This window comes from Mycteria americana, chromosome 1 (genome assembly GCF_035582795.1).
Source record: "Mycteria americana isolate JAX WOST 10 ecotype Jacksonville Zoo and Gardens chromosome 1, USCA_MyAme_1.0, whole genome shotgun sequence".
Taxonomy (NCBI): Eukaryota; Metazoa; Chordata; class Aves; order Ciconiiformes; family Ciconiidae; genus Mycteria; species Mycteria americana.
Genome location: NC_134365.1, coordinates 40,858,846 through 40,885,807, shown reverse-complemented (window position 1 = coordinate 40,885,807; position 26,962 = coordinate 40,858,846). Strand labels below are relative to the sequence as shown.

The following is a 26,962-nucleotide window of genomic DNA, read 5'->3' as shown; positions in this document are numbered from 1 at the left end:
CTGGGAGCTGAGGGAGAAACCGCCCCCCTCGCTATCGCCTCCTGCCCAGACGTGCGGCTGGAACTGGAGACCTCTCCCTTCGCCTCTCGTCCCCGGACACTTCGGCTCCCCGCGGCCCTTCCACAACCCCATCTCCCGCTGGCGTGGGGGCGATCTCAGAGCCGGCCACCGCCGCTTCCCGCCGCCCGGGCTCACCCCTCGCCTCAGCCGGCGCCGAGGAGGCAGGTGAGGCCACCCGGCCGCCCAACCGCCCTCCCGCCCGCGCGGCGCTGCGCATGCGCAGCCCGCTCCCAGGCATGCTCACTGACGGGGGCGGGGGGGAGCGGGACGCGGTGGCGCGGCGCTGCCCGGCTCGGCTCGGCTCGGTTCGCACCATGCGGCGGGCGGCCGCCTGCCTCCGGGCGCTGTGCCTCCTGCTCCACCTTCGCGCCGCAGGTGAGCGGGGGCGGCCGGGGCCGGACGGCGGAGCGGGGCGGGGAGGGGAGGGCGGCGGGCACCTGCTTGCGCCCGGCGGCGCACCTGTTGTGGCGGGGGGGGGGGTACCGGCCCCGCGGGGGCTCGGCGCGCGCGCGAGGTAACGGCAGGCCAGCCCCAGGCGGGCAGCGGCGGGCGGCGCGAGCGCGTTTCAGCACCGCGGACAGCGGGCGGCCCCGCGCGGCCGCGGCGAGGCGGGCGGCGGGCGAGCCCCGCGCTCTGTGCCCAGCGCCCCGCGCCCAGCGCCCCGCGGAGCGGCCGCCCTCCGGCCCCGGATCCGGTGGACCTGGCCGGGGGTTGGGGCAGCGAAAGGAGATCGTGCGTCTTTATCCCTTTTTCTTCTTTTTTTTTTTTTTTTTTTAATTTATTGGGGGTAGGCGTTGCTACTTGTATCTGCTCGTGGCAGCAGGATTTTTAGAAAGGGAAATTTCAGCTGCGACAGCAGGCGCTTCGGCTGTAGCGGTGTAGCAGTGATAATAAATCCTCTCTCTGCTTTGCTAGCAAAACGTGTGCCTCATTCAGAAATGTGGTGAGCGATGAGCGCCCTAGTACATACACGAAGTTCCACTGCCAGTTTCGTTCTGATACTCATAGCTTATATTTCTGGCATAAATCTCGGGCTTCTTTTAAGTCATGAAAAACTGCTTATTTTTCAGAGTCTCTCTCTCTCCTGTGCAGACTTAAGCATATATAATCTTAGGAAGGCAATAAAATCTAGGGTAACTGTATAATTGAAATAACTTCTCAATTAGTAAAGTTGAAGAGTTTCTTTGTTTTCTCATTTATGGCAAACATAGCTACTTCTGAAGTAGTAAATGGCTTTGCACCCTGCTTTTAACTTCACTGAAGTTTAATTAAGAACAATAATTAAATGCACAGGTACTGATCCTTTTGCTCCCGGGAATGTTGTTTTTAGGAGAGATTTTTCAGACACAACTAATTTGCATTGCCTTACTGCAGAATCATTAAAGTAATAATTGAACTTCATGTCTCTTTTAATGTGGAAGCAGTGCATGAACATGTATGCCCCCCCCCCCCCCCCCACTAGGCTGTGTTATGAAAATAATTGTTTGTATGGATACATCAGGAAGCGGGCACTGCATTCTTTTGTTTGCTGCTGTCAGGAGAAGTGGTTTGCCTTGGTTATTGGTATTTTATTGCCCTGGAATATTAGGCTACACTTCATAAAATCTGAAGAGCCTCTTTCCTGTACATCTATAGTTAGGAAGCTGATGCTGTTATGCCTTATATTCATATGTGCAAGAGATTATTGAGTGAAAGATAGGGAGCATTTCGTGATCCACTTTAATAAATGCCTTAAGCTGCTTTTAGATTGTTCTTTTACAACATGTATTAAAATGATCATCTGTACAAAATTCGTCTATTTGACATAACATGCCTTCTAATCTCAGTGTATCCTCTGTTAATAGTGGACTTTGCATTAGTTTTGATGTGGTTCATTTTTCTATCCTACTACTGGAAACTGGGTTTATATCCTGCCAGTAAGCCATTTACTTTCCTTACTAAGTTTTACTTGTTTCATTAAGTTACTGGGAATGCTTGCAAACAAAGCTTGGCCTTTATTAGGAGAGTGTCTCTAATCATGATAAAAAGAGAGGAAAATAGACATTTATATGGTGTTACTTTGTTCCCTGGGCAATCTTGGGAAATAATTGTTTCGGAGAAGGCAGCAGAGAGGATCGACAGGAGCTGAATTCAACCTTTGCATATTGGGCACCGCTCCCATTGAGCACAAGAGCTGTGCTTCCTCTAAGGCAGAACTGCATACAACTGGATCTTGTTGGAAGTCATTGAAGATGTCACAACAAATGACATAACATAGCAAGCTTAAACTGCTAAGATTTCTCTGTTTCATCTGATGCAAGTAGAAAATTTGGTCTTACACAGGCTACCGCTATGGACATCTTTTATGTATAGCCTAAACTTATGAATTATTGATGGTGATTTTGCAGCTTTGGTTCACGTGGAATCACAACACGCATTCCACTTGCCATTAGTGCTAGGTCACAAATTATATCCCGAATGTCAATTTTTTTGTAATGTGATGGAAACTGCTTGGCTTTTTTATTCCTAGGCTGAATATACATGAGGCATGCTTCTAGGGAATGCTAAAGAAACTGTCAGCAGACATTAACAGAATCTCCCTTGATATCACTTGGTGATAATAGATTTTAGAGAAAACATAATTCTACATTTACTTGAGCTAGCGCTACAGCAAAAAAAATTCATTCTGTAATGTGTTTAAATAGTGCTTTGTAATGGAAAGGTAATGCATGTCATATTGCAAATCTGGTTTGCTATGGAAAGACAATTCTACTATGGTTGTGTTACAGTAGCCACATATGTATTCACACAAAAAATGGAAAATATTCTTGTCAAAAATGTGATCAGGAATTTTCATGTGCTTAAAAAGGAACCGTTTTACTAAGTTGATTTAGATACCGATTCCAATAAAGCATGACAGCTGTGTAAACAGAAAATTAAATCCAACTGTGCTGTTGATATACCCATATATTGCTTGCTGAAATCAAAGACACTTGTGTGTGCACCTCTCAAAACAGAATTAGGCCCTTCTGCTGAGTGCAGCAGGTGAAGTAATCAACCTATATAGAGCTTGCTGTTGGATGAAGACCTAAATCTGTAGCGACTGATTACAGGTCAGCATGAACCTTCAACTTATATTATGTGTTGCATGAGAGACTGCAAGGCAGCGCAGGTTATGCTCTTTTTTAGTAGGTATGATCTAATACATGTTCTTGCAATAAAAAACTAATGTCTTCCAAGATGACCAGGAAGCATTGTTTGCTTGTAAAAGAATGGCAGGTGGTAGCAAAAACACAAAGTGATGCATTTGAATAACTTGTAATCAGAACCATTTGCATCATCCAGATTACTCAACTAACTTCACCTCAACTATTTCACCTCATTTTCTTTTTTAATAAATTTTGTGAACAGAACTAAAATATATGATGAATTAAATACCCAGTCACAGGAATTAGGCTAGGAAGATCAACTAGACAAGAAAAAAAACTTAGTTAACAATCACCATGTCAACCCACCACCTGTCTTACATTAAAAAATCTCACTTTAAGAGAGCATTTTTGCAGATTTTGGTTCTAAGATGAACGAACCCTGGTCCTGGAAAGCAAAAACTTAAAAACTGAAGATTTGGTCAGGTCGTCTAAGTCATGGTTTCTTGAGCAAAGGCCTTCTTACGCTAGCTTGCTAAGGACTTCTATTACCTCATTTTATTATTGTCTTCATCAGTGAAGAGATGCATTGACAACCTTAAGTCAGTATGGACCAATACTTCCCTACTAGCCTTTTCAGAGAGGAAGCATGTAGGTCCTTGTCTCGTGCTCTTGATGGATCCATTCCCCAAGCCCATCAGCTGAATCAGGTAAAATTCAATGTAGGAAATAGTGGCATTTTATCTTCTTGGGGCAATGGTGTAATAACATGAGGATTGCTTATATCAAAACCAAAATTTCTTTGACCACAAATTAACACTCCATTGGGTGGAATTCACTAGGTGTAGAAACATATAAATATGCTAGACTGGTTCTCAGTTAATTTTTACCAAAGTCCACAGGGTGATTTTACTAAGTCCTACTGAGCAGAAACTACTACTTCAGCTTTTCTGGTCAAACATGCACTGTGTGGTATTCTCATGGTTGGAAATTACTTGAATGGACTGCAGTTTCTACTGAAGTGTTTGGGGGTCCTATTTTCTAAAAAATGCACAAGCTTTGTCACAAAAATAAGAAAACCCAGGGACTGTACTTCTAGGGCTGAGGTGAGATCTGCACAAAATACATTTGCAATCAGATCCATTTCAGTATCCTCATACTAATGAGTGAATAATGCTAGCTTCTAAATACATTTAGAGTGAACGTGAAGGAGCGTTAAAAACGTATTGGAATTCTGCTTCATTACACTAACGTAATCTAAATGAAGCTGGTACTTATAATTGCCTTCTTTAGAAAACATTTTGCTGGCCATGAGTGGGTGTTTTTACTAGAATAGACATTTGTGCCTTTTATTAGGAGACTCATGGATAATCAGAGGATAGTCATCTGTCTTTTAAAAGGTTCTGTTGGAGAGAAATAGTTTTATAGTTCAGTAACTGACTTCGTATTTTTGAGGAAGTATTTAGTTGGAAAAGAGACTCTTGTCATGTTTTTACATGTGGAAATTCTTGCTATTCATAATTTTGAAAGACATCATCTTCTATGAGAGGTTTATGTTCGGTACATCCATTAGGAAATTACTGAGGTTTATGATCTTGGAATTCCTGCCTAATTTCATTTGTTGTATTATGAGAAGACTGAAACATCTTAGATGGCAAAGGCTGGTTCCAGCTTCTCTGGAGAGTGAAGCAGGAGACTTGCTGAAAAACCATGAATTGGGCTCTTGGGGGAGTCTGTCTCTCAGAAGTAGACTAATGAGATAACAGTGGGTGGCTGTGTTTAGTGGTGGTCCCCTCCACGGGGATGTTATGAGACTTGATGTGGGGGACTAGAAGGAGTGGAACTCTTACTCCATAAAGGAACTCTTACTCCATAAAGCACAGTCATTGTCCTGTAGGATTTTCAGCATGGCTTCGGAGTAAGTACTTGGAGAAGCTTAATGAGATCTTCTCAGAAATCCTCAGTGTGATTTCCTAGAGCAGTATTACTGCAAAAAAACCCAGCCAAAACTTTAAGACTGAATTTGACTTCCCTTCATACCAGCTATGGATTTTCGTGGAGATACTATATATTTACATCCATGTTATGCAGAGCAAAGTTTAGCCACAACCTTCATTTGGAAAATGACAGTAATCACAAAATTAGCAAATTGATGCAGCACTTTCTCACACCTTCTGGAAAAAAAGTCTCATGTGAGACTATACAGTACATTAGTGCCAGGGCATAAGTATGGCAGTTTACTTAAGTGCCTTTGGGACCAATGGCTCATCTCTTAATTCACATGAGTAGACCTGGTGAAATCAATGGTCTGTGGTATCCAGTTTCATTATTGACATATCAGGCAACAGGCCCATAAAATGAGATGCAAAGTGTCTTTTTGAAAAAGATACCACTTGTGCTTAATTCAAATTCACTGTAGCTGTGGATATTTTTGGCCAGAGCTTTTTTTTTTCCCCCTTACTGAAAAGGACAAATTCAGCAAAAATGAATTTGCAGTTCTTTCTATTTTCAGCAGATTGCTTATTAGAAAAGGAGAAAAAAATCCTTGCAATCATCCCTCTCTCCCCCTCCCTCTCTTGTGTGTACTCCCTCCCTCTCTCGGGGGTGCTCTCGCAATCTCTCACATGCGTGTGCATGCGCTTGCTCGCTGTCATACGCACAAACACACACAGAAAAATGAATTGTATATACACCTGCACACATACAGACACACATTTTGTATGAATTGATTTTGTCTGAATTTTTTGTTTTGATCAAAAGTTCTGAACATTTTGTTTAAGGGCAAATAAAAATATTTTTCCAAATTTTTACAATTGTCCTGTTCTATGCTTGCTTAGCTCTGGTGTAGGTTACTTGCTCTGAATTTTGACATCATGGGTACTGTTCCTCTGCTGCAAAAGGCCTGGCCTTTTGATTACTGGACCTAGGTAGGAAAGCATAGAACCCTTCCTATGACCTTGATGATGCTGAAAGCATCATCCTTCCTATGACTTCCTGTGACCTCCTTTCTATGACTGTGACCTTGTAGCCCTGTAATACGGTGTTGCCTTTGCTAATAAGAAAGCCATAACTTTTGTACTGAGTTTGCAAGGCCTCGTGACTGGGGCTTGTCAGGCCTGCTCTGCCCGAACTTTCCTTGACCTGCCTGTTTTACTTGGTTTAGCTCCGACAGCAGTTTCTCTAATTGACCAAGTGTCTATATCTGTTTTACTCTTGTTTATCTTTGTGTGGTGCAAATCTAGTTTTATACAGATAGCAGTACCACAGGCCTGGTAGAACAGCAGAGGCACTGAGAGGGGAGGCACAGGATGCGGTGTAGAGCAGTGCAGGCGTGGGACGGTAAAAGTTGGGGCACAGGCTTGGCACTGAAGACCCTGTGCTATAAACGGCTCAATAATAGATAAAAATGCAGACCTGGAGCTTGAGAAAACTGGTTTTAGGGTTTAACAAAGAGAACAAAGAATCTAACATAGGTACATGGCACCATTTATAGAAAATTCAGATGTAACCTGGAGCTGCAGACCAAATGAAGAAAGAGAAAGGTGTAAATGCATGTTACCAAACAAATATATATATGGCCCTAAGAGGAAGGAAGAAGAGAGGAGGAAGAAGAATCCATCAGCATGAACATCATACTCCTCCCGGAGGAGGACTCCAGATGCTGACAACTGCTTATAACATCCCCCCATTGCCAACACCAGTGTGAAACCACTGACCTTGGGACCCAGAGAAGCAGTGGAGGGGTGAGCATAACACTAGGGAAAGGGGTAGACAATTTTAATTGTATTGTTGCTGTTATTGTGACTTTTTCTGTATTATTATTCTTTGTTTTTCTATAAAAGTTAGATCTAGACTAACTATGCTTCTTGAATTAGATTGTTAAGATTTTCATTATGCTATGAATAAACTCTTGGCTTTACTTACATGTATAAGGTGTGCTTCCTCTTTGCTCATGAACAAGACTTTGAATGTAACAGGGCTGAGAAACTTCTTCTAGCTGAAGGAGGCCATGAGAAGCTATGCAGGAGCATGCCCAGTGAAAGACCATTAGGTCTAGCAGCTTACTTTGGGTAGGGAATAGCTTCATTTGTATTGCTCTAACAGGGTTTGTCTTAAGAGGAAGCTGTGGTGTGAAGGAAGGATCTGATCAGGCTTTGTGTTTTGGCGTTATTCTCCAAATGACGGAAACAGTCACAGCCTGCAAGTCCCTCTGCTACAAGGACTGTTACATGTGGGAAAGTATTTTCCCAGGTGAATTCTTTTGTCAGTTCCAAAACTTCCAATGTGTTGCTCCATGCATGTGCTACCAAACCAGTAAGTGGATTCATATTTTTTCTTTTCCAGCTTTTCCTTGTTTGCCTCACCTTTTAAAAGTATGTTCTGTTGTCCAGCTAATAGCAAAGTCATATTTTTGCCACTGTTTAACTGCATTTTATTGCTAATAATTCTTCATCCACCTTGCTAAAGTTGGACAATAATTTGTGTTTGGCTAAAACTGCATAGCCTATCCTAATGAGATTTAAACTTGATTGATGTACTACTTTGCTGACAGTAAGACATACTGTTAACTAGACAGTACAGATGCAAGGCATATTGCCTTCAGACAGCTTTTGTTTTCAGTTGTGCTTTCAGCATTATTTAAAACATTTTTATTTCCCACCAGATATGTTAACTCTTCTTGATATGTTTTGGGTGTTTTCCCTGTAAGGTAGATGAAACAGGGATAAAGCGGTAGGCTTTTGTATCTTTTAAAGTCACAGCCAAAGGATGGTCCCATTGCCTGCACCAAAAGGGACAACATTCACAGCCCAGAGAAGACAAAAGTCTTTTAAACCTATAGTAGTGTTTATCCTATGCCTAGAAATTACCAATAGCTAGTATTTCCCTTAGTATCTTTGTCATCAGGACTCCTGAGAGTTAGAGCCATGATCATAAATGGTTGGCATAATATTAAGCATTTTAGCACAGATGCTAAGAGAGATTTTTTTTTTCCCCTTCCTCTTGGCCAATGTCTACTTGGCCCTTATATAGACCAAAGAGAACTGCAAACTCTGCTCTGCAGGGTGTGAGGCCATATCCATCTCAACGGACTAAAAAGAGGCAGGCAATGAATCTCCTAGCTGTAGCAACATTGGCATTATTGGAGAGGATTGATCAATGCTCTGCATGAGTACATTGACCTGCCTCTCACAGTGACTCTGGGTGGCTGTTCAAGAAGAGATGAACCCTTGTGCAAGAGATGATAAAGACTGAGCCTGTCCAAAGTCTGAGGCTGGTTTATAGGTTGTGAAGAAAGGTTGTATGGGATAAAGAGCATCTTTCAGAACGGTCAGCTAAACAGAAAGAAAAAAAGCATATGGAGCTCAGGGTACAAAATTTAATTACCAAAGTTCAGTAAGTCTTTTTACTGAAAATGAAAAATTATTTATCAACAGCATTAAATACTGTAACTCAAATTGCATTTGAGTTAAATTTATCTTTGAAACCAGTCAAGTTTCAGCATGTTTTTTCCTTATGAAATAACTCTACATTTTCTGCCTTTTTTCCTCCAATTTCCAGCTTGTTAGCATGAAAATCTCAAGCTGTGTAATATACCAAGATATCTGTAACTATAAAGAGACTTCAGTGTTATTAGAGTGCTAGTTATAGTATTAAGTGTGAGTTTTAAAACATATGCACTATGTGTCTATATTCACTTGTGCATTTTACTTACTAGTCAGGTGTAGCACAGCAGTTCTGCAGTTCTGTTGATGGATTTGGGGTGACTGTACTACTTACAAGTAGTAAATATACAGTATACCTTTCATTACAGAAAATAGGAACATTCAGGAGCATACCTTATTATGAATCTAATTTGTTCAGATTAAAACAAATAATGAGACTTGAGACAGTGACCTCAAATTGTTTTTCCAGACACACATTAAGACTTTAGACACCATTAACTTGGCCCTATCAGGTTTACAAAAGAATGTTATGTCCCACTGGGACTCTCCTTTTCCAGTCAAATAAAGTTCTGGTTTCTGGCTCTAGAGGTTGTGAGATAAAAAATCTGTAAAGGTGTGATATTTTTATGTTTTAAAAAGAGAAAACTGTGCTACTGTGTTACTGGCTTATTAATGGATCTTGACTATCTTGAAGTTTTTTATCTGTCTATTTTAGAGAAAGTGGAGGTTATTTGGGAATTGGGAGCCTAACAATTTTCTGGCAGGTTGCTTTAAAATAAAATGTCAACTCTTTGAACTATTCAGGGAGTCAAGACAATCTAGAGAAATCTTGGGATTTCTCTGTTAAGCAGAGGCCAACGGGGACAGTCAAAATTGCCCACAACATTTTTCACATCAGAATTACTATTTATTATAGGCTTTCATTTCTGCATATGTAATACACATTTGTAGTGTAAGACAGGCTCAGCAGCATATGCTATCTAGCATTCTTGTGATTTACCCATCTATTACCATAAGAAACTTTTGTGCTTCCCATATACTGGGACCATGTGGGTATTTCACGTGGACTTCTACTGACCCATTATCCATCATTTTTCTGTAGATTGGATATTTTTTTCTTTTTAATTCAGGACAGAATCTTCTATGTTTCTGCAGACAGCTAAGAAAATCAAGTGAACACATAGCTGGAACCAGGAAGCAGAACAGCTGGAACCAGAAGAACAGGGAGTTTCGTAGGGATTTTTCCAATTTTCCTTTCCAGGAAGGATGATGAAGACAAAGATGGCAACTGGTGGCAATGGTGGAATACTGAAATTAGCACAAGCAGTGAAGGTATTCAAGATATAGGAAGTATGCATTCTACATCACTCTGGAGCTTCTTGTTGCACTTTATTAATAGATGAAGTGTTTCACTTGGTAGAGGTTCTAGAAGCAAAGCTCCAGGGACTGGAAATGCAACTAAAGATAATCTGAGATTTTGAGGAATGAGAATACTGTTGTACAGGAGAAGCTAAATTAAAGAGTGGGGGTTACAGTGGAGGAACATGGAAGCAAGATCAAGACAGACCTTCTTGTTAAAAAAAAAAAATCTAAGGAAAAGCAGCAGCAGCATGTAAGGAGTTGCAAGGAAGAAGGAAAAGTCAATCAGTAGGAAAGAACAGAGGAAGAAGCAGCAATATTCATCAGGAGCCAGAGCCTAAGAAAAAGAGTCGTGACCAATCACGACATTGTGCAGACAGAAGAATTGGAAGAAAGAATCAACAAATCATGCCAGTATCAAGTCACAGTGCAGCATATGTTACTAAAGGGAATAGGAATGGTTATTACATGAGATGTTCTAGATGAAGGAAGGGTAGGCTGTCTTCCGGGAGCAAGGGTAGATACAGACCTGCTGCTGAGAAGTTCTGATGTGAGTTTGAAAGTAGCCACTGATTATTGTTCATTTTGGAACAAATAATGAAATAAAATTTTCCATTGACATAAAAATAGCTATACTTAGCTGAGAAATAGGTGAAGATTCAGCATCTTTTTGATTAGAAGTAGTAGCATGGAATCACATTCTGAACATCTAGTCTGTTATCCTCAATGTCAAGGCAGAATAAACTATAATTCTTTGTAAATACACTTGAGGGGAGGGAATTTTAGGAGAAGGAATAAAATTATTTTAGTTAAAGGGTGATATCAACACTGGGTGAATATTACAAGTCAGCCATGAATAACTGTAGATCCTGAAGTAGAGTTCAAACAGGGTAGTGTGAGCAGAATATCAAAATTCACCTTAGGATCAAGTTTGCTAAGCTTATGAAAGAGATACTTCTAGGAATTCTATTTTTTGAGCCTTGTCCTAAGCCTCATTTTCTGAATTTCTGTGTATGTTGGGATATCTGAAGCTTGAAAGACACCAAAATCACTTTTTGCTATCATACTGTGGTACTTCAGTTCTTCATGCTTCTGATGGTTTCCCCGAGGGCCACAAAGGAGTATTTGCTTTTTCTGTATAGGTACAGAACTTGATATGGGAATCCCAGTCTTCTCTCTTAAGGGTTGGAGGCCAGCAATATTTAAAGGTGACGTGTAGCAGAAGTGCTGGTGTTTCCGATTACTTATTTCTCCGAGTGTCTCATTGGTGCGTACTGCTTGTGTTCAAGAGCTGAAGCTTGGGGGTGAAGAAGGAATATTTCCCCCCTTCATCAGATTAAGAGGAAGCTTTAGGTTCCCCTGTAGTATCAAGGGTGGCCCACTTGTTAGGGTCACCTGAGGCATCCATAGGAGTCAGAGCAGAGTCTGGGAGCCAGAGTCTGATCTTGGTTAGGGCTTTATCCATAGTCTACTAAGATCAATGAAGTTTTTCACATGGGGCACTGTAAATGCATGTAACCTGCATAAGCTACTGGGGCTGTGTGGACTTCTCAGAAAACCAAGTTCAGCCTAGTAATTTTCTTGGGACATATTTGAACTTCTGCACTGTCAGCTGGTAAAAATAGGTTTGTGTGAGTGCAAAGAAGATGTTATGTAATTAGACTTGTTAACTTCTCATTTCTACAGGATAGGCCATTACCAAAGTATATTTTGTTGTCCATCTTGAAAATCTGCTGCGATGGATCATGTATCAATTGAATCTGCTGCAGGGAACTGTGTTACTGATGTGATTTTTAGCATTCTAACGGAAGAGAGCCTGCTGGGATTTAGTGGGAAATGGTGATACCACTGTTAAAAAGTACTGAGGTTCATGAGCAGGCAGGCTTTTTGGGGAGTCCCTTTAACTATTGTTTTATCAAAAATAAGACAACCATTCAGTTTTTTCTGTGTTACTCTGGATTCAGTCAGGATTAACTCTGAAGTCATGCTTGGGATTTACCTTAATATTATGCAGTGAAAAATTTGGGCTAATAGTTATATTATTTTTTTCTGTGATCAGTTTTGGAATACTGGTTGTCTGTGAAGGAGACATGAAAATAAATTCAACAAAGAGGTGACTATGAGAAGTAGGTGACTATAAGAAGTGCTGACGTTTCCTTGTTTTTATTTTGCCATTCACACAACTCTCTCAATTGCTAGGTAAGACCAGCCCTCAGGATTTTATCATTGAAGCCAACCCCCACAAAGCTTAATGAGATCCCAGCAAGCTTAGCAAGCTTTGAAATTCAGCTATCTTTAAGACTTTCTCTTTTCTCCTGCTCTCAGTCATCTTCCCAATCAAAACCTGACAACAGCTGTACACATCTGACCTCAGTGGTCATCTACGAAATTGTCAGTGTTTGTTTTTACCATTTAAAAGAGTAGCCTTAGGTTTGGCATCATATTTACACTAGGAGGATCTCTAAGTATATGCAAAATGCAGGATTCTGTGTTCTGTCTTCTTCCTATTGATTTTCTGCTCATGTATGTTATGAATTTCTTCACCTCCTACTGACATGGGCCCGCTTCTGGCAGAGAATGCATTTCCCAATGATGCACAGAAATACTATAGCACAGATAAGGTATTGTCCTTGATTTTCCTAACCGAAATTTCATGAGGAAATTAGGTCAACAGAATGTAATTACCTACACTGAAATCTCCTAAGGTCACTGGGTAGAGCTGTGCAAATGACTGATTATTTTGATTTGCTTACAGAAGCATAAAAATCAGAGGCAAAAATTAGTCTGAATAGAACAAAATGATTTCTTGTTCAACCTGAATAGAAACATGCTGTTGGTTCTGAGCTGTTCTTCATAGCTCATTATGAGAATTAAAATAACATTGGGGTTTTTGTTGTTTTTTTTTTTTTTTTACTAAAAATCAGTGCACAAATGCAACATTGCCATTAACTCCAACAGCTTCTGAAGAGGAAATTCCAGGCTGATCAGAGTGAGCTCTCCAGGTTCACCTCTCTTAGAACACAAAGTCCCTTTTGTACCACAGTGGGTTTCTTCGAGCACACTTCCAGGAGATGACTAATGCAGCTTCAGCTACTTTTTATCTATAAAGGAGCTGATCCTTGCCTATTTTTCTGCTCAGAAGGACAGCTTGACTTCCAGACTGGGAGCTGAACTGGGCTGTTGTAACTGTTCTGTTCTTCACAATGGAACTGAAGATTCACTAGGTTTCACCCATTAAAAAAAATCAAATGAAACTTTAGTTCTGGTTCCTATTATAAAGGCATCATTAGGAATTAGTTTGACTATCAAAAGAAAACTTATTTTTTACTAATACACAGTTTATTCAAAGCATGTAATCTAAAAGAGTTCTTGTGCCCAGCACCAAGGTATGCAAGTTATGGCTAAATCCACACACCTATATCTCCTCTGCAGAGAGCCAGGTGCTCTGTTGGCTGGCTAGACAATGCTTGGCTGTAGGCTGGGTCATAAAAGGAGTTGGCACAAGGGACTATAAGGCCTCCTGATCTACGCAGATAATGGCAGCTGAACAGGGAATGCAGAATTATGATTATGGTCTCAGGCATCTGAGTTTTACCTTTCTTCTCTTTCTTACATGTTTAAGTCTGATATTTGGATCTGGTTCTTGGCCTTTTCTCCTCAAGACCCCATATATAAAAGGTGATCACAGCAATTCTCATCTTTGGTATTACTGGTTGATTAAATAAATCAGAAAGTGACTGCATATGTTTTCCTATTGGAGTTGATGCCGATACAAAAGTTGGACTTGGCTTAGCATGTGCTCTGCTCTTGCACATCATTTTTGAAATGTAACCCTGGCTGTAAGTATAAATAACATTTTTAAAAGCCCTGTAAAAATGAGTTTAAGAATGTGATACACTTCACATACTTAGTAGACTCTCTCTAGTGTTGTTAAGCTATTGCTGTAGAAATTGCATTGTGGGATTTTAAGGAAATTCTTGTATTACACAAATATTCTTTCCAAATCTTGCAGAATCCAAAGATCTTATCAGATTTCCAGTGCCATCTACAGAATATCCAAGAGAGACATTCTAAACTTCTTCTTCTTCTCTTTCTGCAGGCTGCTTTTCTGGAGACAATGACCACTTTTTGGCAATTCATCAACGAAAGAGTGGGAAACCTGTGTTTATTTATCACCATGTGCAGAGTGTGGAGAAGAGTCTGGATGCAGACAGTTATAAGAATTCTAAACAAAATTTCCATTCTTCTTCCCACACCAAAATAAGCAAGCTGCACCCTGCAATAATTGTTAAATCAACCTTCCCCAGACCTGCCTACGACCCATCCCTCAATCTGTTAGCTATGACTGGTCAAGATTTGGAAGTGGAAAATCTTCCTATTCCTGCAACAAATGTGATTGTTGTGGTAAGTGCCTTTTTTTCTGAGTTCTGGAGTTGTTTTGTGAATAAATATGCCTGTAGATAAATATAGACATAGATTGTAATGTGGGGTATCCAAAATTCGTATTCTACTGCCTGGATGATCGTTTAAATCTAACTAGCGACCACACATTTTGAAGCTCTTCTCTTTAGTAGAACTTGCATTCATATAGCCTCACCATGATCAACAAGCAATCTGATGAACCAGTGCAGAATATAACCTCTCTGTAGGTAAAGAACTCACCTTTGCCTCAAATGCCTTTAATCCTCTTGTCTTTATTGGTATTTGCACTGCTTTTGCTGGATGGATTTTAAACTTGTTCTGAATAGGGCACAAGAAAATGTACTTTAGGGAACAATTCAACAGAGGCAGGGAGATTTTAAAAGGCTGACGCAAAGGTTTCATTCACTTCTATTTCTCCAGTGAATCCACCATTATGCTTACATAGCTGTTTGCAGACAAGCCTATTGCTTGCAAAGAATAAGAACTATGCTTTTGTTAATGTAAGCCGTATGTGCTCCTTCTGGGAGATATGATATGGGACCCTCCTCTTTCGGTTAACTATGTGTGTGATCTATCCCATTCTCAGAGAAGTGATGGCAGTGCTCCCTCCTGCAGTGGAGGGCATGTCAGTGGAATCATACTGATGCCACCCTGCTGCATCCTCACCCTTCATGCCAGCAGAGCAGCATACTGTCAGTAGAGCTGTCCTCTGTGGAGTGCACAGCACAGTCTGTATATGCTCTGCAGACATTGCTCTGCCTCACTCTGGTGAATAGGTAGCCCTGCTTGATTATGGAGAAGAGCATTGGGCTCACCCTTCTTCCTGGAGGGAAGAACAACTATTCATAGTCGCTCACACACATATTAGAGTGAACTAATAAAGACTAAACTGAAACAATGTGACTAATTACAATCAGCAGCTATTTGCCTAATCCTATAAATTACTCTGTACAAAAGATGCTAGATTAAAAGCGAATGGCCTTTACAAACAAGGAAAGAAGATAGAGCATACAACACTAGGGCATGTTAGCACACAAAGTGTTTCAGAATCACATACGAGTTCCTTGTACTGTTGGTACCTCTAGAGATCTGCCCTCATGAATGCACCAAATGCAATAAAGGCTAGTGACACAGAAAAGAATAATCAGAAAAAAAAGGGTAGCAATTTTATTAGTCTAACATCAAAGTTTTAACAATTAAAAAATACTATCAGAGAACTAGGCTCAAAAAGCTGTGCTCTGGACTTGTTGCATCCCACATGAACAAGACCTCCTAATTTGAGATTAGATGGCTAGCTTAGTCAGTGGACTAGATTCAGTTGTATGTAAGTGTCCATATCAGAGCAAAATAAGGTACTGACAGCCTTGCTTCACTGGGGACATGCCAACTGTACGTGGAGTCCCAATACTGAATGGTACTGATCAGGAGGAGGAGATGCCAAGCAAGCTGAATACATCTATGCCCCAAGCTAGCCTAAGCCAGCAAGGCCAACTCCATAGTAAAGGTACCTGCTCTCTTTTTTTCCATAGCAAGCATTACTTCACCTCCTATGAAGGTGAAATCTTTCTGTTAGTGCAAGGAACTCAGAATATGCATGGCCCCTCATTTTTTCATTAAATGACACTGTTACCTATGGCCTGTTATTTTAGTAGAGCTTTGCACACTTTTGGAGACCCGCAGTCCTCAACTTGCAATGGAATAATCCTGCAAACTATTCTGGGGCTACCCTGATTTTAGCTGACTGGCTCTGTGCCTGCATTAAAAGCTAAATGAGGCAGATTTTCAATTGGCAGTCACATAAAAAAAAGATCTATTAAATCTACATTAAGTTCTCATTAAGTGACCTCGGTCTGAAGCTTTGCTACTGCATTTCTAGGATGGAGCTGCTGCTCTGAAGCCTTCTGTTCTGGCTGAGAACCATATGTGCTTTAAGGGGGGGGGCATAACAGCATGAGCTAATCATGACATGAAAGCTGTTTGTTGCTTGGGATCTTCAGCTATCTCTGGATGTGTTGAAGGACAGCGTTTTTGGTTTGTTTTTAATGTCACCCTTTCAGAAAAAGCCTTTGGGGAAGCGTATGTTTTAAAGCCGAAGAGCTGAGAGTCAGACATCTCACTGGACTAAGCCCACAATAAGAAATTTTGAAGGTGTCTTCCTTCAAAGGGCAGCTGTCCCACAGCAGGGTGGTTGCCATAATCCAAACACAGCCCTGCTCCTTCCAGGTCTCTGCACTTCAACGTTTTGTTTCTCCATCTTGAATTTCACATTAAATAGACGGTAATGTTAATGTCATTGCCAAGGGAGTCTGTTTTGTTTGAATACACGCATATTGCTCCCTCTTTGTTTTGAACTAGCACTTACTGCTTGTTGCTGCTTTTCAGTTTTTATCATATAGGGCAAGCGGCAACATTTGTTGTTTTGCCCTGGCTGACCCTTTTTGTTCCAGCCTTTAGCAATGTTGTTGGTTGCTCAACTTGAAAGGGCAATTGCTAGTGTTAATGTTTCCTGTAATCCAGTTACATGACTAGTGCACATTGTGATTTAGTATGAAAGCCAGCAATGAGGGTTATTTTTTAAAATAAATCAACGCTGTTGCAGCTCTGCAGATGGGAGGAAACTGAATTCAATCTAATTTCAGTGACTTGAGGTCCATTTTCTTCATGATAGAGGTGGAAAGGTAGAGTGAATGGATGCCTAATGTAGAACTATTACAAGGTTACATTTTGTGCTAAGGACTAGACCATCTGACAAGCAAAATGTTGCCAATGCACAGCAGAGTGCTATGAAGCCAAGAATTCTGCAGGTATTGTGTTAAACAGTGATGTTTTGTGACTCTATCAATAAAGAATGCATGTTAAGAAGTAATTTTACCGAACCTGGGGAAATTGTAGTGCTTGTTTGCCTAAGGGAGGAAGAAGAGGGATTTGTTTTCTGGGAGTGAGTTTTATATTACTGAAGGCTTTCCATCACGTTACCCAGTATTAAGTTCCTGTCTTTTTTTGTGTGTGTCTGTGTTCAGTGCACATTGTTTGTTGAGGGAAGTGAGGATAATCCAGAGCTCTTAGAAGCATTTTGACTGTTCTATAAATGCCTTAGTGCTTAACCATATGTTCTGTTTATCTATCTCTCTAAATGACATGAGACCAACTCATCTGAAAATTGCTTTGTTAACATATGGAATTACATAATTTTTTGTAATACTTGAGAGTTTTCTTTTTGTATGGGTTTATTTTGGATCTCAGAGACTATACACTCATCGAACATATTAGAGAGTTAGTAGTGAAATGAACAAGTTCTCCAAATGTTTATTTGTGTTTATTCCAAGTCTTTCCAATACTGAATGTGAGCACCACCAAGGTCAAGGCAGTACATGGAAAGTAGAAATAGTCTGTGGATAACCACTTATGATTAAAAATGTTGCTGTCTAACACACTTGTGAAAAAACCCAAACATATATACATCATATATACATAGTTAAGGCTGAACTTGAGAGAAAAGCAGAAGGACTTGTTGTAAAGGTTACAGCTCAGACTAGGTCTAAAGTATCACTTCATGGAGGTGCTAAAGCATCATCCTTTGTAACCTGATATAATCTGGTCTGTCCAAGTCTCTCTCAGGCACACAAGTGTGTTGTACTAGGATTGGACCAAGCTCCTCAGATGCTTTTTTCACTTGTATCTTGTGAATTGTTTCAGAAATGTAAAGGTAATAAACTTGCTCAATATATCAAGATTTTCCTTTTCACACCTCGCTACTACTATACACCTTCTTACATAAATGTGAAAATCTGTCTCTATTTCTGTTGCTTAGAAAGGTCACAGTACTGTACAGTAGCCTAAAATTCAGTGCATCTCTTCCGTTTTGTTTGGTTTACATGAATGTTACTGAACTGAGTTGATTTAATTAGTTTCTCTCAGCTAATGTCAATCGGACATAAGATTCACAGACAGCTACACAGAGCTTCTCTTTGCCTTTTCCATGGCATTTTGTGTAAGACTGAATGCCTCAGAGCTATGGCTCTGCCATACCATTACATTTATTTTGTCACCAATGTTTGGACCATCTGCCTTCAAGTACACTGAAGAGCACAAGGAAGAGCTTCGGGTACTAGTGCTTTGAGAGAGGGTTCAGTGGAAGAGTAAAGCACACAAATGTATGTATCTATAAGTAGATACCCACACGTGAACTAGGTGTTCAAGCTTTAGTATAGGCAGTGGAAATCTAGCCTATTGGTAGTCTATTAAGCTGTACAATTTCTGGATGATTAGAGACTTAATATAGGTCAGGGACCATATCCAATAGTCAGACTGGATGTGGTCATCCTATTTTGGAGATTAGTACTAACACGGGCCGTTTCCACATCAGTTTTCTCACTGCCAGAGAACAGTACCAGATGCATTTAATCTACCAGTAGAACATAGCCTTGATGTCTACTTCAGGGTGAGCTGAATGTCTCCCTAAGCCCAAATGGCTGTAATTACAAGATTTCTATTGATAGTGGGTGCTTAAGCACCAACTGCATATTACTTACATATTTATATATATTCATAGACATGTACACAGACATGTACATTTAGTGCCATCTTAATCTGGAGCTGATCCCAGCTTAAACAACACATTTTATATTGAAATAATGTGGAAATCCTTTCCAAATCTAGGCACAGTTCAAGTAGGTGGGCTGCTTCTGGATGGCTTTGGGTAGCTGAAAACCATGCGGCCGTGAAACCACAGCAGAACTGCTTTTCCACTTATGTCAAATGCATCTCACAAGTACTGCTATATCGTCTTGTCTAACTTTACTCATACTACATATTCAGAGAAGATGCATGTCTTGCTTGCTTACTGACATGGCCTTACACATAAAAGTTTATTCCTCCATCAGTTCCCCATTTCCTGATGCATCATGTTTAATTACCAGTGTCAAGGCCCAGAACTCATCTACCTTACTTTTTCCTATATTTTATTTCATTATTCCCACCACTTTTTTTTCTGCTGGAAATGTCTATTTTTCTAATTCTTTGTACTTTCTGTGAAGCCATGGCTTCCACATGGAATGTCCTCTCTAAGTTCATCTAGTAACACACAGGACGTCCTACTCTCTCCTCCTTCATGTATCGACTCAGGACTTACTTTTGATGCAAGACTTGCTTATTCCTTTTAAAGTTCAGCCAAATAAAGGGAACCAGACTGCAAAATATCCTTTGTTGTGAACACTGAAATTGCCTCTACGGACTGGCTTTGTTGGAGTTCCATAAGAAGAACTGTATGAGGAGAGCTTGATAAAAAGGTGAGGGCATTCAATCCTTCCAATAGTATTCTGTCCAAAAAAATATTTTCCCTATAGGTACATTTTTGTGGAGACATTTAATATAGTTTTCTTTTCTCTTCATAAAAAAGGAACAATGTCTATGGAATTTGCTTTTTACTTTTCTTTAAATGGAAAATACATGTTTCTTCTCACTGGTATTTTGGTAATATAAGATGCCCTCTTTTTCAAGGTGAAGTCATAGAGTTGTACTGAATGAGAGGAGTAGGACACAGAGAGCCCTCTGAGTCACAGCACCAAGGTGCGTGTGATCTTTCTGCGTACCAGAAGGTAAATGGCCTTCTGAGAATCCCAAAAAGAGAAGATGCTTTGATAATGTTTTTTCACTAATAACCCGTTCCAGCTTTCCCTAGCTGTCCACTCCACCAGCTGGAAAAACAGCTGACTGTTTTTCCATAATCTCTTACTACTCTTTTCCCTGATGTTGAATACCTTGCCTTGATATAAGATAAAGTCTCTTCCTTATTTCAGTTCTTTTTGTTAGGAACTCTTCTGTCTTTCAAATACTGTGTCAGCTTCTGCTGGCACAGTATCCACCCAGTTAACTGGACCAGTAAGGCCATGGTGAACAATCTGTAAAGTTATATTTAAATGTTTCTGTCTCAGTCTGATAAAAATGCGTAGAAGTCTGTGAGAAACTATGATAACTCAGAGTGATCCATTAGACCAGAAATTTAGGACTGCTTTTAGGAGACCACAGACCAAAAGTGATTCTTCATTTGGGAGGGAGAAGAGGGGAGAGGAATGGATAAGACTGAGGATATTCTTACGACAGAACAGGCAAGGTTTCTGAAGCAAGTGGTTTGTTGTTGCTCATGTACCGTCTGCTTTCCATCATGTGTTGCATGATATGTTATACTACAGTTAGTTTGGAAGTCATTCAAAATGGTAATTTTATCTTCCTATTACACCCTGTACAGTTAATGTCCTAATTTTCACTGGGATAGATGTAGATGCATGTATATGTAGTTCTATCTATAGCTAGATGTAGTTATACTGTATTGTACTAATGGAAGTAATTAAGGAGCTGCTTTTTGAATACTGCATGAACCTGGGATCTCAGCCTTGAGTCTGTCAGACTCCGACTCCAAAGGCCATTTACCTTCTGGTGCACAGAAGAACCACATGCAGCTTGGTGCAGTGACTCAGAGGGCTCTGTATCCTACTCCTCTCATTCAGTAAAAGTACCCTAAGCTCACTCCCTCTGTAGGCCTTGTGAGGAGGTGGTCAAAATACTTTTGAAAGTATATTAAGCTACAAAATGGGGTGAGAATAAGGCAAAAAATATGTTATGAGTGAGGAGAACAAGTAGTCCATAAAGCAGCAGGTCAACCAGTGCTAGGGCAAACAGCCAAGCTAACTGTCTATGAAACATAACAAAAAGTCAGATGTCACTTTTGTCACTTAACATCTGTTATTGCCAGCCTAAGAGAGGGATTGGCACTGGGCCAGGCAGAGGAGGCATAAATAGAAAATCATGTCTCTGCAGTGACTTCTCAAAGGAGCCTTCTAAGCAGTAAGATCTTGACATCCAATAAGGTATCAACTGTGTCCCTCTCCATTTCCAGCTCATGTGTTTGTCTGATGCTTGGAACAACCGAGGACAGGTGCTGTGCTGATAGACAGTGAAGTTTTAAGACCATATTATAATTACAGTGCTGAATTGCTAACAAGCTCTAAATGTTAGTCACACATTACAACAGCGCACAATATCAGTCAGTATCTTAGTGTGATTGTTACAATCACTGTTGTGTGCCTTTACGCTTTACATCATGACCCCAAACACCAGGTCTTCACAGTATTTGGCTTCTAGAGTCAAGTCCACCTTCTAATAAGAGATTGATGCTCACCATTATCTTAGTCCTTTCTTAAGTAATTATACTAGGCATAACATATCTGCAGCAAGCCTTGCAAATAGATCTAGTAGCCTGCAGCTCTGTCATTCTGGATTTTGTTCACACAAAGAAATGTAGAGAATCTGCATTAGTTGTCCTCATTTGCTTTCTGCTTCCTTCTGTGCACTTCAGCAGGGATAATTGCATGCTGAACCATTATCATGGTATTGTGTTTGCTGTCAGTCTTTGTGGAAAACAGGAAAGATTGCATTAGGTTGTAACATGCACTAAAACCTCCTTAAGGCACTTTTTTGTCATCTGACTTGCAAAATGTTAAAAGAATATTAGTGGGATATTCAGCAACCCAGTGCTTTAATTGATTAGCTTACTGCTGGCAACTTTGGGGTTATATTCTGTCACATTCAGTGGGATGCTAAACTTGCACGAAAGCTAGTCATATCTTTCACAAATTGCCCAGATCCTCTTTGGTCACAAAGTTTTCCTTTTCCTGCATTTTTTAGTGAAGGGAAGATGTTTCTTGAAGTCATTTAGTTTTCTTCATAAGCTGCACAGTTTAAATGAAAACCGGATTTCAGGAGCAGGCATGTTATATGTTTTTAAACTAAAGGCTAAAGTTTCATTGACAGTTGGCATTGTGCAGTTCATCTGTAAGAAGGTAAGCGTCAGCTGTTCTATACTTCTTCTTTCAGCCGTATGTTCCTATAACTGACCAGTCCCAGCTATAGATACTTGTGTGTAGCAGAAAGGAATCTGCCTATGTTTTTCCATTCTTCAAATTGCTGGGTTTTGTCCTCCGGGAAAGTCTTTATTAATTGATTTTTTTCTTTCTTTTTTTGGCAAAACAGAGATTTTCCATGAAATTGGATTGAATTCAGCTACAGTTGCAGCCAAATCAAAGATCTTCACTTTTGCTTAAGCATTTTCACTATATCTCAGAGGTGCAGGGGAACTCAAGTGTGAGAGAAAGGCTATATACCAAATGTGGGAGACCTGGCTAAAAGCCTTGCTCTAAAGGAGGTAGAGGAGAAAATTGAACTTGAGTCTTTCTCATTTCACATGATCTAGTCACTAAGGTAAGGGGTAGAGCACTACTTATCCCATACTCACAGATGAAATTATTTGTTTGACCCAAAACGCATTGTTTCAGCCAACTGAAAATTCAGGGAAGTGTTGGTCTTGGGCTGATCCAGTACAAATTTCTTGTATGTGTTTTGATTTGGTCTACGAAATAGGGAAAAAAACCACAAACAAACAAACAAAGAAGCCCCCCTGCTGCCTCCTTATTACTTACATGGTCCCATTTATTCCTCTGATTGAAACAGGCTTCTGTGCCATTTCTGTGCCATGCTGTAGTGAATTCAAGGAGAAAAGACCCAGAGATTTAGACAACAGTGGATTTTCTATCCCTGCTCTTTCTTTAGCTTCTTTGTACAATGCCCACACTGCACTTTGGGTGTTTCAGCGTTCGGCTTTGGAGGTAGCCTTGCACTCCTTCCCGGTTGGAACTGCACTGACTCCATTACCCTGAACAGTACAGACAGGCTTGTATTTCAGCAGGAGTTCAGGAGATTGCTATACTGCTATCAATGTTCTGTTTTCCTTTTACAAGTGAGCTGAAACCTATTACTGCCTAAATTTGACTAAGGAAAGGGAAAATTTTCCCGGCATGCAGTTTCAGGTGCCATCACTGGAATCACACGTGCTTGATGTCCAAAATCATAAGTGAACAAAATGGCCCTACTGGGGTCATGAGACCCATCAATAAACAAATCAGTGACTACTTCCCACAATAAATCTATGTGTTGTGTTGATAATGTTCAGGAATAAAGACTGAAGAAGCACATTTTGTTCTTTTTTTAAAGTTCTTTTAGTGCCCTCAGAGAGCTATCTTTGTGAAAACCCAAATCCCCTCCAGTAACATTTAAAAGGCAGATAAAGGGCACTCAGATAAAAAGACAGCAAGACAGCATGTGTTTCCTTATCAGTCAATGTTTTGTTGGATCTGGCAGTTCAGCCTCTGGAATAATCCTTTTGGTTCTTCACTTCTGACATCATTGTTAGGAAAAGTGACAGCTTTTATAAAATTCCTCAATAGATGGTTCATAATATGTTCTTGTATGTAACCCCTTAAATATTAAGCTTTTTATAAAAATTGCTTTTGAAAAAGAAAAATAATATTTTTTCAATATTATCACTACATTAGTATGTGATATTTTTAAAACACAGTGATGTTTTGAATCAGACAAATATTATTAGGCAGCAGAAGATGATCTTTTGAACACACTTTTTAAAATGCTTCATAGATCAGGTATTACTGCACTTCGGCATCTCTTTTGCAAAAAATAAATACTGAATTCTGAAATGAAATGCACAGGCTGGGAGGATATTGGAGTTTGAAAGTGATCACATAGCTGTCAACTGAATTATGTTTTTTCAGTCACCTCAGGATTGAAATGGTTCATGGAAAGGGGAATAACCCAGGGAGGTAAGCAGAGAGGTACAAAGATGTCTGTCTTTGTTGGTGGTGCTCAAAGCATTTAAGTAATGTTTTGCTGTCCTTTCTTTGAAGGTCAGTCATGACTGACAATTTGTAATGGAGCTAATTCTTATTTGGCTCTGCACCACAATAAACTGGTGTAAAATACTTTTAGTGGGTACAGCGCTTTGAACTGAGTATATGGTAGAAGCATCATGAAAAGTGTCGGGGGTATATATCAAGACTGCTAATATAATAGCGTTGAATAGTGTAGGAAAGTGTTATATCTATGTTTATTTAAACATGAATTGAAACAGATTTACATTTCAGCCTTTATTAGCTGTTGGAGAATAATAGTGGAATGTCTGCTTTGTACAGATTTGGCTGAGGATACACATTCTCCTTGGGAATGGTCATTGTGTAATACACTGTAGCACAGAAATCAATGACAATATAAATCAAGATTTTTACATTTACCTTATGCTAAAGTAAATTTTGCTTGATTTCCACAATGTCATTGATTGAATTGAATTTCATTTTTTTTCCCATCTTCCTGTTGGTGTTTTTAGAATAAGAGGTTATCTTTTTGCTGGTACTAATTGTACTAGTAATCTTGTTTTCTTTTTGAAAACAAGCTGAAAGAAATAAGGATCACTTCTGTTACAGTCCTGTGGTGTTCTGGCAACACTTACAGCTTTCTGCACCGTTTAGCCAAATTATTGCTGATACGCTTTCTTCGTGCGACACATAATGTATTGTCTAATTAAGAACACAGCTCTGGAGGCTAACCTTTACAAATAGATATGATATTTCAATTGCATGTAATAAAAATTGTTTCATGTTAAAACAGTTTAGTTTCAGGTACTGTACCATGTAGTTCTATAGTAGTGCAGTCTTCTGAGCTGACAGATCATTAAAACACAAATGTTTTGGGTTAGTGGAAGAATGACCTTAAATACTGCACTCTTAGAGCCTTTGCATTCTTTAAGCAAAGTAAAGCTAAAACAGTATAGAAATTATATTCCTTGTCTTAAGGTGATGATGAAAAATAAGCATGAAGCAGACATAGTCCCCAAAACCTCTCTGATAGGCTTTCTCTGGAATGGTGCTACAGGATGCTGTGGCTCTGCCTAATTAGCCACAGTAAAAGTGTATACAGACAATAGAAATTAACTTGAAAATTAAAAATACTCACTCCTTTTCTTCCACTCTTTTCTGTTTAAACCATAGCTACACTAGTTAAATACCTCTCCCCTTTGTCCATTGTCTACTATGACATAAACTTAATTTTAAGAGTTTCTAGATTGATCCTGGTAAAAATACTCTGTTAAAGGATGGCTGGGGTGGGAGGAGGGAAGGTGATTATTAGCTGTAGGAACACCTCTCTGGCATGCTGTATACATACTTTTGTGGTTGGGACAGGAGACTATTGACTGGAGTTGGGAGCACAAGGAAACATAAACTGCAAATTTAAAAGACTACCCAGATCATGAAATAGCAAGAAAGCCATCGATCAAGAAAATCATAAAAAAACCCCAACAACAACTGACCCCTCTAGAAATAGGTAATAGGACAATAATTAAATAGATAGATAATTTGAAATCCATACACTAAATAAAAAATTTGATTGTAGCTTTAATTTTTAAATATGCTTCCTAAGAATCTGCCTGAAAATGGATATAACCTTTAATGAAATAACTGTAATGTGAGGCTTTCTGTAATGAATGAATTAGAAAACCATATGGATGCATTAAGTAGAATAATAAATGTACCATACACAAAAGTAGGACATCCATAAATCATTTATGATGTCCCTTCTCATCAGTTCTTGGCTCTTCGAGTCGTAATTGAAAGCCAGGGTAGCTGGATATTAGAAAAACTAGATTTGTTAGTCAGATAACAGACAACTTTCATTAAAGCATTAATTAATTTTAGAAGGCTGAGGGCCTGATACATTAGAAGTACTTGCAGAGCAGTGCTACTTTAGTCATGTTTTTTTCTATTTTAATTACTGTCTTCCTCTGGTCAATGAAAGTTATTCGTATTCTACTTTAACGTGCTCAGCAAACATGATGGGATAGTATTGTGTTTATAAAATTAAGTGTTGTCTTGCCCAAACAATTTCAAATGCTTCAAATGGCTGCATGGTATAGTAACAAAAGTAAGATGGCTATTCTTAAAGTAACTGTGAGTGAGCTTGTTTTCTCTTTCAAAGGCAGAGATTTAGAGGACCTGTGTTAGGCAGTTCATTCTATGCATGGTCCTTCATGCCAGTAGAGACAAGGGAACACTGCATAAAATACCTTTTTTCATTTTTTCTTTTCACTTTTCTTGTATTTAAACATACTAATTTAAACTCTCTTTTTATCACCTTTAATAGTTTCCTTCCTGGAATCTAATCTCATTAAGATGATGGCCAAAATAAACATTTTGCATCACTATCATGAAATGAGAGCACAACATACATGCTGAAATTAATGTGAGACTTAAGCTACGAGCTTACTCTGCCAAAGAGGTACATGTCTATGCCAAAATGATCAGAGTTGTTTTAATAAAATACTTCAGGAAAATTCTTAACAAATAACTGCATTTACAATATTGGTTCTAAAAATATAAAAGATTCAGTCTGACAATAATATTGGGTATGAATAGCACATCTTTGTAGTGGTGATAAATATGCCAAGAAAAAGTAGAGATAGGCAGCTTATTTTCAAGGATCATATTTATTTCTGTCCAGGTGTTAAGAGTAGGATGTTTTTATAATTAATTCTCCATTATTCAAAGTGAGGGACTAAGGGATGCTGTAGATAATGAAAAAAACCATGATAATGTAATGTAACAATATAACGATATAACATAGTAAGATCATGATGTAGATGTACTGGGCACAGAG

The 26,962-nt window shown here is 39.5% G+C and overlaps 1 protein-coding gene across 1 annotated transcript in view; it reads left to right on the top strand.

The window, feature by feature from the left end:
* Positions 1–374: 374 nt before the first annotated feature.
* Positions 375–26,962, top strand: part of PTPRR (protein tyrosine phosphatase receptor type R) — a 153,375-nt gene continuing 126,787 nt past the window's right edge. Inside the window, exons 1-2 of the mRNA XM_075501717.1 lie at positions 375–435; positions 14,079–14,392. Of these exons, the coding sequence (XP_075357832.1) occupies positions 375–435; positions 14,079–14,392 (375 nt within the window). The remainder of the gene's footprint in view (positions 436–14,078; positions 14,393–26,962) is intronic.